This window comes from Schistocerca americana, chromosome 1, assembly GCF_021461395.2.
Source record: "Schistocerca americana isolate TAMUIC-IGC-003095 chromosome 1, iqSchAmer2.1, whole genome shotgun sequence".
Lineage (NCBI taxonomy): Eukaryota > Metazoa > Arthropoda > Insecta > Orthoptera > Acrididae > Schistocerca > Schistocerca americana.
In genome coordinates this window covers 20,760,026-20,774,150 of record NC_060119.1, presented here as the reverse complement: position 1 = coordinate 20,774,150, position 14,125 = coordinate 20,760,026, and the positions used below count along the sequence as shown (strand labels likewise).

At 41.4% G+C, this 14,125-nt stretch overlaps 1 protein-coding gene across 3 annotated transcripts in view; it reads right to left on the bottom strand.

Annotated features, from left to right (window-relative positions):
* LOC124545827 (serine/threonine-protein phosphatase 2A 56 kDa regulatory subunit gamma isoform) overlaps positions 1–14,125 on the bottom strand; it is a 327,568-nt gene that overhangs the window by 75,805 nt on the left and 237,638 nt on the right. For all 3 annotated transcript variants that reach the window (XM_047124783.1, XM_047124792.1, XM_047124799.1), the window contains one exon: positions 1,453–1,583. In XM_047124783.1, coding sequence (XP_046980739.1) covers positions 1,453–1,583 — 131 coding nt within the window. The remainder of the gene's footprint in view (positions 1–1,452; positions 1,584–14,125) is intronic.

Below are 14,125 nucleotides of genomic sequence, written 5' to 3'. Positions count from 1 at the left end.
GTGCTAGGGTGGCACAAGTACCACCTCACTCGCTGTACACAGGGACTGCCATCCCGGCCTTCCTTCGTGTCGCTGTCGGATCTTTTGCCTTCGTGTCATCTTGACAACTGACTACAAGGATACACAGTATACTGATAATGAGCAGTGCAGTGCAGTGCAGTGCAGCTTTACTCGTCAAGAGAGCTGAGGCCTCCTACGGGTCGCAGCACTGATCACAGGCAACGTCAAGGCATGCACTTATCAAGTTCCTTGGCAGGCACCAACGTGCCATATCGCATTTTCAACCGGCACAGACTCCGCACAGTCACTGCTAGACAGAGCCGTGAAGAAGGCAGAGTGATTTTAAAACTTTCGCCAATAAATGATGTTTCATTAGTGCCCCAGCCCTTCACAGGATCACTCGCCCCACTCTTTGCTCCACCTCCTGATAACATGACCACAGCTCTGCTAGTAACACTACTTTCCACTCTGCCTTTATTTTCTGGATTGAAGCTGGCTCCGTGTTTACCAATGTACCATCTCTGACCACCTCCCTCTCTCCTCACCCCCCTCTCTCTCTCTCCTACCCCCCCCCCCCCCCCTCTTAGTCTCTCCTCAATTTCTTTTTAGCCTTCCCAAACATATTCCCCTCTCTCCTCTCCAACAAAGAAACTATTAGTGCCAAAAGAGAGTTAAAGGGTTCTTTTTATTCTTACAATCATTTCTATGTGTCTATATTAACAGTCCTATAAAATTCACCACCTATCGGTAAGTACTGACCAACCATTGTATCTTATAATTTATTAATTTTTCCCAATTGAATTTTCCTTTCATGCAGCTAATTGTTTCAACACATCAATTCTCAAATTTTTGCTTCAGAAATGTAGAAAGTGAAAATAGGCCTTCCCCATTATCAGACTTGGGTCAAAATGCACCAAGAGGTCTGTGACGGTCCCAGCCAAACAAACTAGGCAGATACTAGAACCGATGGAAAGAAAGCAGGACTCTATAATAGAAGCAAAAGAAAACATCATATAGAAGATAAAAAATATCTTCAAGTGCAAAATGCATACTTTTTCCCTCACTACAATCCACCATAAGAATATCTTCAAATATAAACAACAAACGGCTTTCAAAACTACATTTCGTGTTTACTTTAATCCATAAAGGTGTTAACTAAAATATTTTTACTGCATAGATAACTTCCTTTTCATGAACAGGAAAATCCTAAAGTGATCAATGTTTGCCTTGCAGAAATAAATTAACAAACCTTTCAATCAGATCAAACATGAATTCACAATTTACTAAGAAGTTTGCATTGCACCATGCAAAAGATGAAGAAAGTAATTTCTTTCAACAATATAAATGAAACATTCCTCCAAACTTTTAAGAATCTACAGAAAATAAATGAAACTACAAAGTATTTTAATGAGGTAGAACATGGTTGTCTCATAAGGACAATCTTTCATTTACCTGTAAAATATGTTGTTTATTTGCTTCCTTATATATGAGCGAAGTCCAAGAAATTTTCCATAGATTCTATGCAAAGTTGTCTTCAGAAAGTCTCTCTCTCTAGGATCTTCGGAATCAAATAATTCCAACAACTGTAAAAGTAAAAATGTAATTCAACAAGGGGCACAAAAAATATGTTTTGGATGTTCTGTCATTCATGACTAATATATCTTAACATAAATACACACGAACATTTTTCTCTCGCACACGCGAGAAGGGATGGCTTTTCGAAAATGGAACTTATTTTCACTAAAAGTGTAAGTTGCTATACACACTCTTCACAGACAAACCATTACAACCACGAACAGTATCTGTACAGAAAAAGTTTCATTGCAATGTATTCTTCACGATATTCAAGTGCGATAAAAGGCTTTCCATCAAATTTATTTTACGCATTGTATCTTAAATTTTATACAGTTACAAACAGAGCCCCAGTCCAGTTATGTAGCAGGTTACAGTCAGCAGCACATCAGATATTACTCGCACACATAGCAGAGTCAAGCGACAGGCCACAAAGTGAACAACATTGCAAGTGCACGATCGATGCTGATAATTTCCTGCCTGCAAGATAGCACAAGTGTGATGGAGACACAACTTATCTTGCTGTTAGGTAGTCAAGTGGCATGTGGCAAAAAAGTTCCCAGACCCATGGCATAAACTACAGTCACCATGTTGCCACAGTGCTCATTATAGCGTCATTGGGCCATTGTTTTCTGGGACTGCAAACTATAGTGTGATGACTTCCAAGAAGGCCTGCCACATGAGAAAAGAAGCGGGTACAATCCTCTTTAATAGTATGTTCAAACACACTTCCACACTCAATAAATATAATTTTCTAATGGCAAGCTATCTGCACAAGCTGCATATACTGTCAACTTCTGAATATCTCGCCATTATTTGTACTGCATTATATAGCCCTACCACCTCGGATGTATGGATTACCCAAGATCCGTAAGAACAATGTTCCACTGAGACCAATCATTAGCGCTCCTGGCTCACCGATGTATAAACTGGCAAAACACTTGGCCTCACTGCTCCAGCCACACGCGGGGAAGACCGACACATACATAAAGGAGGACTCAGGACATTTAATTGAGAAGCTGAAGAAACTGAAACTTGCACCAAACGACATCTCTGTCAGCTTTGATGTTTCATTGTTTATGAAAGTGCCACTCAGTGATGCTCTGGAGCACATCGGTTCCATTTTCCCTGCAAGACATCAAAAAGCTCTTCCATGCATGTCTCACCACAAGCTATTTCACGTGGAATGGCGATTTCTACGAACAGCTGGAAGGTGTCGCCATGGGTAGTCCTCTTAGTCCAGTGGTGGCCAACTTTTTCATGGAACAATTCGAAGCACAGGCGCTGGACTTGGCGACTTGCAAACCTAAGGTGTGGTACAGGTACGTCGATGAAACTTTCGTGGTGTGGAGCCATGGTGACTTCGTAAGACAGTTGAACAGCCCCCATGCCAACGTAACATTTACCATGGAAGTAGAAAAGGACAAGAAACTGCCATTTCTAGATGTGCTGGTCACAAGGGACAGCGAAAACCTGGGACACAGCGTGTATCAAAAACCGACACACACAGACCGATACCTGCACAAACTATCAAACCACCACACGAGCCAGAAAAGAGGCATGATTAATACGCTTGTAACAAGAGCAGGACAAATATGTTAGCCGCAACACCTCAGACAAGAAATGCAACACCTGGAAAGGATTCTGAGAACTCCACAAATTATATTAGAAGTGTAACAGAACCAAACACTCGGTGAAGTAAGGAATAAGAAAAAGAAATGTCGGGTACAGCCTTTCTGCCATATATTCCCAGACTGACGGACAGAATTGGCTGTATATTGCGCAAACATTGCATAAAGATGATTTTCAAACCGACAAAGAAGATCAAAGAGTGTCTTAGATTGGCGAAGGAGAAAAGGGACCCACTTGCAATGTCGGGAATATACCGTATACCATGCACATGCGGAAAAGTTTATGGCAGAATGACTGGATGATCAATTAACACCAGGATCAAATAGCATAAGTGACATTGCAGGTTGGGGCAGGTGGAGAAGTCGGCCGTGGTAGAGCAGGCACTAAGTGAGACTGACCACGTAATAAAATTCGCCGGCATGGAAGTTCTGGCTGTAGAAAAGCACTATCACACGCGCTTGTTCAGAGAAGCTGTAGAAATACAAAAACACATGAACAGTTTCACAAGAAAGAGGAAAATCTAAAGGTAAACGGATCCTGGCTTCCCGTACTGCAGCGAATGACCGTCGCAGGTAGCAAGAGGAGAACCGCACCTGAAATGACCGTGCAGAAGCCCTCGGACGTTGGCATGCCAGGTACATATAGTCTGCGGCTGCGAGCTCGGCTCCAGTTCACCACCGGCAATGGAGGGTGAAGCTTTGACAATGCCAGCCACTCGTACAGGTGAAACGTCAGTAAAATCATTAGATGAACGTCGGCCGAAGAGCCCGAGACAGGAGCCAATAGGCAGTTTGTTAACAAGTGGCCACGAAAGCCTTAACGATTTTTTAAATTACAATAATGAACTCTCTCATTGCTTCTTTTAAAGTATATAGTCAACTTATACAAAGACTTAAAAATTTTCTGGTAATATGGGTCTCACTTTATGGCTCTATAATGCCTAGGTATGATTATTTGCGTGTGAAACTGTCATATTATAAATGGATAATGGTTTCAAAAGGCAACCAAGCACAATGTTTCCAGACAACACAGGGAAATCTGTGGTAACATCATCAGATGAAATTTATATTTGAATTTGGAGATAAAAGATGAGTGTTGAGTCAGGAGGGTAAGGTGGGAAGCTGTCAAATACATTATCATAAATGGAGCACAGAGAAATAATAAAAATCGACCATTACTAAGCAAAAAAGGGAAAGCTTTATGGTGATATATAGGAAATGAACTTAAAGGAGTATCATAGAAAGGGAGAAGGAAGTAAAAGAAGATGAGATAGGATATATACTGCAAGAAGAATTTGACAGGCCTCTTAAAGATCTATGTCAAAACAAGATTTCTGCAGCAGACTAGATTCTATCAGAAGTTTTGACATTCTTGGGAGACAGAGCCATGACAAAACTGTTCCACCTGTTGGGAAAAATACCTGACAAGCAAAATGCCTTCAGACTTCAAGAAGAATACAATAATCCCAAATCCAAGAATGGTAGGTGCTGAGAGACGTGAATACTATCAAGCCATCAGTTCAGTTAACTCATGGTTGCCCAATACTGACATGAATTATTTCCAGAAAATTCTAAAAACTGCAGAAGCTGATCTCAGGGAAGACCAGTTTGATGCAGGACAAATATAGGAACACCTGAGCCTATACTGACCCCATGATTCATCCTAGAAGACAGGGTGACAGAAGGGAAACCTATATTTATAGCATTTGTAAATTTAGAGAAAGCTTTTGGGAATGTTGACTGGACTACATTCTTTGAAATTTTGAAGAATGAGCACTTAAGGAATTTAGTATGGAAGTCAAATAGTCAACCTTGCTTAACTTGGAGAATTTTAGCTCATCAATAAATGACAACCACGTGTAGAACACTAGTATGACCCATTCTTGAGTGTTTGGGATCCCCATCAAGTTGGATTGAAGAAAGACATCAAAGTCATTAAAAGATGTGCCACTAGATTTGTTACTGGTACGTTCTATTAATACTTACATATTATGGAGGTGCTTTGTGAACTCTAATAGGAATCCCTGGAAGGAAGCCAACATCCATTTTGCGAAAAACTATTGAGATAATTTATGGAACCGGTTTTTGTGGCTGACTGCAGATCTATTCTACTGTACATTTTGCATAAGGACCGTAAAGATAAGAGAAAGTAGGGCTCGTACGGAAACATGTAGACAGTTGTTTTCCCCTCGTTCCATTTGTGTGTGGAATACGAAAAGAAACAGCTAGTAGTGATACACGGTGCCCCACACTGTGCATCATACGGTAGCTTGTGGAGTACAAGGTGTGTTCAAAGAGTAAGGTGGCTTGATATTTACTTATTGATCAGTACTCATGTTGTCCCCTTCAAAATAATCCCCCCCCTCAGATACAATACACTTGTGCCAATGCTTCTTCCAATACTCGAAGCACTTTTTTGTACAGCCTTGAGTACTTCCAGTGATGCAGTTTTTATTTTCTCAACTGTTGAAAATCTTTGTCCTTTCATAGGTCTCTTCAGTTTTGGGAACAGAAAAAAAGTCACATGGGGGGCTGAAGCATAACTGTCGTGATGTTTTTGGCCAAAAAATCTCTCACAAGCAACGAGGAATGAACAGGTACACTGTCATGATGCAAAAGCCATGAATTGTTTTTCCACAATTCCAGACTCTTTTGCATAATGCTTCTCGCAAATGGCACATAACGTCAAGGTGATACTCCTTATTGACTGTACAGCCTTAAGGCAGAAAATCACAATGCACTATGCCACGGTAATTTGAAAACACAGTGAGCAAAATTTTGACATTTGATCCAAATTCGTGTGCTTTTTTTTTGGTCTTGGCCCTCCGGGATGCTTCCATTGGGATGACTGGGCTTTGGTTTCGATGTCATAACAATATACCCATGTTTCATCACCCGTTTTGAGCAAATCAGGATCATCACTGACGTAATCCAAGAGCTCCACAGCTATACTCGTGTGACGGTTCTTCTGATCAAAATTGTGAAGTTTTGGAACAAACTTCGCTGACAGGTCTCGTGTCCCAAACGTGCAAAAAAATTTCATGATACGAGCTGACAGATATGCTAATATCCTCAGCAACTTCCCTGTATTTGATGACTTTCCAAAACAATTTTCTTCACAGCTTTGACATTATCATCTGTTGTTGAAGCACTGGGGCGACCAGAGCAAGGTTTGTCATTGGCATCTTCTCGGCCACCTTGGAAAAGCTTGTAACACTTGTAAACTTCTTATTCTCCCTCCAACACTTAGAAAATTTCGCATTGTGTGGTATCGTGGGACTTAGTGTCTGAGCGGTGAGCAGCCTTGCGCCTGATGTGAACTCTTAACTTTCTGTGTAGATAACGAGGTGGAGTATTGGACTTTTATTTCGCGATGAGATTGTAAACAATCCAACTGCGTCAAATGGATATGCACTCAAGTGTAACAGTAACTCTAAATACGGCCACTTTTGCTATTAGTTTGCTTTCTGAATAAACATTATTCTAACCAAATCACAACTGTGTGGCCTACATCATTTATGGGTCATTAATTTAGTTCCTGATATTATTATTACTGTTATTATGTGTTACATTAACTTTGTATGTTTCATACAGTTTTGTAAAGTTGCCACCAACCATACAATTTAACCAACGGTTCACACGTGTCTAATTTAGTGGGTGTAATGTGACACATGCAGTTCTACCCTTAGATGAGTTTGTGCCAAAACATTTCAACGAAGAGGGATCGCATGTGAACCCAAACATCTTTGGGTTGTTAGCTCACACCTGAAATGAGAAATGTCTTGCCCACCATCCTTCCCAACCCTCACAAAGTGGTATTCCGCTGTCCACCGAACTTGCATAACGTACTTGTCCATCCCTACACGACCCCTGCTCCCAACCCCTACCTCATAGCTAAATCCCTGTAACAGACCTAGATGCAAGACCAGTCCCATATATCCTCCCACCACCACCACCACCACCACCACCACCACCACCACCTACTCATCACAAACATCACCTATTGCATCAAAGGCAGGGCTACTTGTGAAACCAGTCACGTGATCTACAAGCTAAGCTGCAACAACTGTGGTGTGTTCTATGTGGGTATGACAACCAACAAGCTGTCTGTCTGCATGAATAGCCACCAACAAACTGTGGCCAAGAAATAAGTGATGGTGGTGGTGGTGGTGGTGGTGGTGGTGGTGGTGTTTGGTTTGAGGGCACTCAACTACGCAGTCATCACCACCCGTACACTGTCCAATTGTTTTTCACACAGTCCAATTCTATTTCACACAGCCCAATATAGGCACTGTCACGAATAAGAAACAAGTGGAACACACTGTTTCAGAGCATGCTGCCCTACATGACATCCATCATTTCTATGACGGCTTCACAGCCTTGCTGGATGTATCCTTATCACCAACACCAGCTTTTCTGAATTGCGTAGGTGGGAACCTTCCCTGCAATATACCCCACATTCCCTTATCCTCCTTGCCTCAACTCCTCCTCTGTTTCCATTCCAGTATCCCCGAATATGGAAGTAAATAGGAATATAAAAAAAGGGAGGAAGGTTTTTCTGTTTAGCAAGAGTATTAGGAGGCAGATTTCAGACCACCTAACAGATCAATATGAAAATTTCTGTTCCGACACCGACAATGATGAGGGTTTATGGAAAAAGTTCAAGGCAATTGTAAAATGACACTGTGAGGCACAGGAAAAACCCACCGTGGTTCAACAACAAAGTAAGGAAACTATTGCAAAAGCAAAGAGAGCTTCACTGCAAGTTTAAACGCAGCCAAAACCTCTCAGACAAACAGAAGCTAAACAGTGCCAAAGTTGGCGTAAGGAGGGCTAAGCGTGAAGCGTTCAGTGAATTCGAAAGTAAAATTCTATGTACCGACTTGACAGAAAATCCTAGGAAGTTCTGGTCTTACATAAACTAGTAAGTGGATCGAAACAGCATATCCAGACACTCTGGGATGATGATGGCATTGAAACAGAGGATGACACGCGTAAAGCTAAAATACTAAACACCTTTTTCCAATGCTGTTTCACAGAGGAAGACCACACTGCAATTCCTTCTCTAAATCCTTGCACAAACGAAAAAATGGCTGACATCGAAATAAGTGTCCAAGGAATAGAAAAGCAACTGAAATCATTCAACAGAGGGAAGTCCACTGGACCTGACGGGATACCAATTCGATTCTACACAGAGTAAGGGAAAGAACTTCTAACAGCTGTGTACCGCAAGTCTCTAGAGGAACGGAAGGTTCCAAAAGATTGGAAAATAGCACAAGTAGTCCCAGTTTTCAAGAAGGGTAGTCAAGCAGATGCTCAAAACTATAGGCTTATATCTCTGACATCGATCTGTTGTAGAATTTTAGAACATGTTTTTTGCTCACATATCATGTCATTTCTGGAAACCCAGAATCTACTCTGTAGGAATCAACATGCATTCCGGAAACAGCGATCTTGTGAGACCCAACTCACTTTATTTGTTCGTGAGACCCAGAAAATATTAGATACACGTTCCCAGGTAGATGCCATTTTCCTTAACTTCCGGAAGGCGTTTGATACAGTTCCGCACTGTTGCCTGATAAACAGAGTAAGAGCCTACGGAATATCAGATCAGCTGTGAGGCTGGATTGAATAGTTTTTAGCAAACAGAACACAGCATGTTGTTCTCAATGGAGAGACGTCTATAGACTGGCATACCATAGGGGAATGTTAAGGGACCATTGCTTTTCACAATATATATAAATGACCTAGTAGATAGTGTTGGAAGTTTCAACACTATACTGTAGTATACAGAATATACTGTATACTGTAGTATACAGAAAAGTTGCAGCATTAGAAAATTGCAGCAAAGTGGAGGAAGATCTGCAGCGGATAGGCACTTGGTGCAGGGAGTGGAAATTGACCCTTAACATAGACAAATGTAATGTATTGCGAATACACAGAAAGAAGGATCCTTTATTGTATGATTATATGACAGCGGAACAAACACTGGTAGCAGTTACTTCTTTAAAATATCTGCGTGTGTGCGTACGGAACGATTTGAAGTGGAATGGTCATATAAAATTAACTGTTGGTAAGGTGGGTGCCAGGTCGAGATTCGTTGGGAGAGTCCTTAGAAAATGTAGTCCATCAACAAAGGAGGTGGCTTACAAAACACTAGTTCGACCTATACTTGAGTATTGCTCATCAGAGTGGGATCCCAGGGTGTATACGGGGACAAGGAAAAAAAAATTCCCCGAATTATTCCCAGATTTCTCCCGGATATCCCGTTTAAAAAATATGCTTTTTCCCGGGCGAAAATACACTTTTTCTGTGCTAAGTGACAGTAGGTTTTCCGTAGATTTTCCCTCGGAACTGTGAAACTTATCAATCCATTGAATGGTTAACGTTTTATTAGTTTCCGGAGCGTTGCAACCGAGGTTGCGATGTCCTCCTGTAAGCGAGTCATATCTCAAGCCACGAGATCTCGCCAGCCGATGACAGCAGCTATTCAGAGCACAGGACACGTGTTATAGTCAGCCAATAGCAAGATTACTGGTTATATAGCGCAAACACACAAGAGGAAAAGTTAACGGTTTACATTAATGTACACAGTACCGTATATCTACAAGAAAAGCTAAGCTTTCACATATAATATTGGTCTCTAAAATTAACACGCTACAACAGATGCTAAGCTTTCACATCTAATATTGATCTTTTTTGTGTGTGTTATACTTTAAGATACATCACACAGATGTGCCAGTAAATTTAAAATTATGACATAAATGTCTCGGCTCGAAATTCTTGTAAGTGGCTGGTCCTCAAACTGTTCAGTTTCAAACACTCTGTGATTTAGATATCCATCCCACTTTCTCACACGTAACATAAGTCATCTTGCGTAAAAAGAAATTTACTTTGAACGTAACGCTTTTCTAACGACCGTTCGCAACACTGTTAAAAATAGGTTCGATTTACCAGTTGTCAGAGAGCGCCAGAAAACGCATTATTGTGCGTGTGTAACTGCAGTGGTGTAGGAAGCCCGCATGTTCGTGGGTATAAAGCACTAAGAGAGCTTACATTACACCAAAAAAGAAACAGGGCATCAGAGGATACTCCAAAGAGCATCAAAATTTCCTAAACCATACTAAAATGCATAATTCGGCTTGAAGTGCAAATTGGCTTTTTCCAGATTCACAATGAAGTAGGTTCCATCTGATATTAAGCTTTTCAGTGTGGTTTTTGGGATGTAAATTTTCTTGGAGTACCAGTACTCTACGATCTCATGTTTGGTTCTTTATCATGGCATAATGCCATACATGGCAGAAGATGATAATGTGCACTTTAAATTCACCGAACAGTTGGAACTAGCCAATACTGTAGAATGAAACACTTCGTTTCATATAAAATGATTGCCTCAGCGGAATTTCTTTAGCAAACTTGCAAAAATAATTTCATTCTTCTGCAAGACGATTAATATGCTTGACTGCTACTAACTCGGAAAGAAAATAAAATCAGAAAACTGAAATTAATAATACATTTTTGCCCTCTGTAACTATGTGAATGTATTTTAATTCACTTGATAGCTCCCGGCCACAGAAATCCGTTTTGTTTTCATTTGACGTGGGAGCTGTACAAGAAGAGAAGCAGCGAAATCACGTAAACACGGGTCACGTGGAGACTAACCCCCTCCCCACTACAACTCAGACAACTCTGTGCAAGCACGAATCTGGCAGCTAGGGCCGTTTGCATCTGGCTGCTTGCAGCTACTACCGATACAGCTAACAGCTAAACTACAAGTAGCGCCGTAGCGGGAAGCGGGAGAAGGTACTGCTTATACGCGAGTCAAATGCGCATGTGCAACAGACATCTAGCAACTGGTCAAACGAATCTAATGTGAACAGTTGTGATGTCATGCTCATAGCATGCAGTTTATTGTTACGAAGAATTACAGTCTGCACCCTACGGCCTTTGACATACTTTTGCTATCTGCAGACGCTTGTGCGTGCACGGTGTTGTGTTGTAAATTGCACATTTCCTTTGTCACTTAAGTTTTATTTTTTCCCCTCTCGTTTATATTTTATTGCTGCAATCATTCTCCAGTAGCAGGATACAATAACATTCTTTGCTAGAGAATCAATTCTGCAGTCAAAATTACAAAAAATTAACTGATAGCTAAAACAATGAAAAATTCCCATAATTCCGAAAAATTCCCGGGTTTTTCCCGGTTTTCTCCCGGAGGAAAAAATTCCCGGGTTTTTCCCGGATTTCCCGGTTGTCCCGGGTCGTATACACCCTGGATCCGCACCAGGTCAGGTTGACAGAGAAGATAGAGAAGATCCAAAGAAGAATGGCGCGTTTCGCCACAAGGTTATTTGGTAAGCGTGATAGCGTTACGGAGATGTTTAGCAAACTCAAGTGACAGACTCTGCAAGAGAGGCGCTCCGCATTGCGGTGTAGCTTGCTGTCCAGGTTTCAAGAGGGTGCATTTCTGGACGAGGTATCTAATACATTGCTTCCCACTACTTATACCTCCCGAGGAGATCATGAATGTAAAATTAGAGAGATTCAAGCAAGGACAGAGGCTTTCCGGCAGTCGTTCTTCCCGCAAACCATATGCGACTGGAACAGCAAAGGGAGGTAATGACAGTGGCACGTAAAGTGCCCTCCGCCACACACCGTTGGGTGGCTTGCGGAGTATAGATGTAGATGTACTTAGCTCTCACTCCACTATCCTCCACTATATGGTGAGTAGCAACTTCCCTTCCATAAGGTTGTTACAAGTAACAGACTTAGCAACATAACAACGAAATTATTAAATTTTTGGCAACATAAAATACTTTGATGGATTAAAAAATCATCTTACCAAGCAGCAGCTGGAGAAAACACACAATAAAAGAGAATTTCGGGATGCAAGCTTTCGGAATCAGTGGCTGCTCCTTCCAGTAGAAGGGCTGAGCGGTAAGCAAGAGGGGTCAAGAAAAAGAACTGGAGAGATGAGGGGCAAAGTTTGGAAAAGTCACCCAGAACCCTGGGTCAGGGGAGAGTTACCAGATGGGATAAGAAGGCAAGACTGACTGTTGGGGACTGCACCGGACTAGATTTGGCAACCTGAGAGCCTAAGCAGGAGGACATATTAATATGCAAGACAGAGATTACTGCTAAAACATTGTGAACAAGTAAATATGAGTGGAAATCTAAGTGCATAGTATGTAATAGTGTGCAGAGCAGGACAGCGAAAAATAGATGGATCAGAAAATAAAAGATGTAGAAACTAAATCAGAGTGAAGAAAGGAGTAGTTACTGTGAAGAAACGATGAGACAGAATAAATTAATGTAAATTAAGTCAAGGTGGGTGTTAAGAACCAAGGAATGCTGTAGCACCTGCAGAGTACTGAGAAACTTGTGTCTGGAGAAGACTCAGCATAATGCATGTGGTGAAACAAGCACCAAGGTCACGACTTATGTTGTACAGTGTGCTCTGAAACATGGTATCATATGTTGCTGGTATACACCGTCTGCCTATCCCCACTCATCCTAACTGATAACTTGTTGATAGGCATGCCAATGTAAGGGGCCAAACAGTGTTTACATAATAGCTGGTATATAACACGTGATGTTCCACAGGTAGCTCTCCCTTTGATAGGGTATGTTTTGGCACTGAAGAGTGTATACGGTGAGTCTTGCAGTGGGGCAGTTACAGGGATAGGAACCATACAGGTAGGGAGATGGATATAGAGGGAGCACAGAATCTGACAATAATATTGCAGAGACTGGAAGTATGATGAAAAGCTATTCTAGGTGTGATGGGCAGAATTTCTGATAGAATGGATCTCATTTCAGGGCATGATTTTAGGAGGCCACAGCCTTCTCAACGTAGCTAGTAAATACATTTGCCTCAAATGGCTATATGGGAGGGAACATCTGATATGGAAAGGATGGCGACTTTCAAAATGTAAGTACTGTTGTTTGGCAGTAGGTTTAATGTGGACAGAAGTGTGTAGCTGCCCTTTGGTGAGGATAAGATCAAAAATCAAAGAAATTGGCATGGGATTGTATTTAGAGGTACCAAGAATTTTAACAGGTCAGCCTCACTACAAGTCCAAATGGCAAATATGTCATCAATGTATCTAAACCAAACCAGCGGCTGAATCTTATGGATCCCATGAAACCCCACCATGGGGCCCAAACGGGGGTCTTTTCCAAACTCTGACCTTTTTCGTAAACCTCCCCAGTCCTTTTTTTTCACCCCTCTTGTGTACCCTTCAACTCTTCTGCCAGAAGGTGCAGCCAGTGGCTCCGAAAGCTTGCACATTCAAAACCTTTTTCTGTGTGTGTTTTCCTGCTGCCGCTTGGTGAGCAGAAATAGTAACGTGTGTGTTTGCGAGGCCATCTTCCACACCAGCTGTTATAAACCAATCATTACCAGTTTTCACGTTTTAAGCTATTGCAATCACAGAATGAAACATCATCTGTTGTCATTGTGTGTGTGTGTGTGTGTGTGTGTGTGTGTGTGTGTGTGTTTGTGAATTAAAGCTTTCAGCCGTTAAGGCCTTATGAACAACACACACACACACACACACACACACACACACACACACAAAACTTCAGACTCAGACAACTGTTGTTGGTTTCAGCTTTAATTATAAGAGTCTTTTTGTTGTGCCTATTTGCGACTCAACATCTTCGCTATATGGTGAGTAGCAACTTTCCTTTTCATAATATTGTTACATTCCAACCTGAATTTTCCAGTATTTCCTTATAAAATCAGTGTAGAATTTACTTACAGTGTTTTTGTCTCTTTACACATTTGGCAAACCACTGTTTTATTCCTCATTGTCAGCAGAGGTTGAAAAAACCTTCATTTCACTTTTACTCTTGGCAGTTTTTTCGAAGCCACTTTCTCTTATATTGGTGTTTGTTTGTAGTTCAGCCCACTTTGTAAA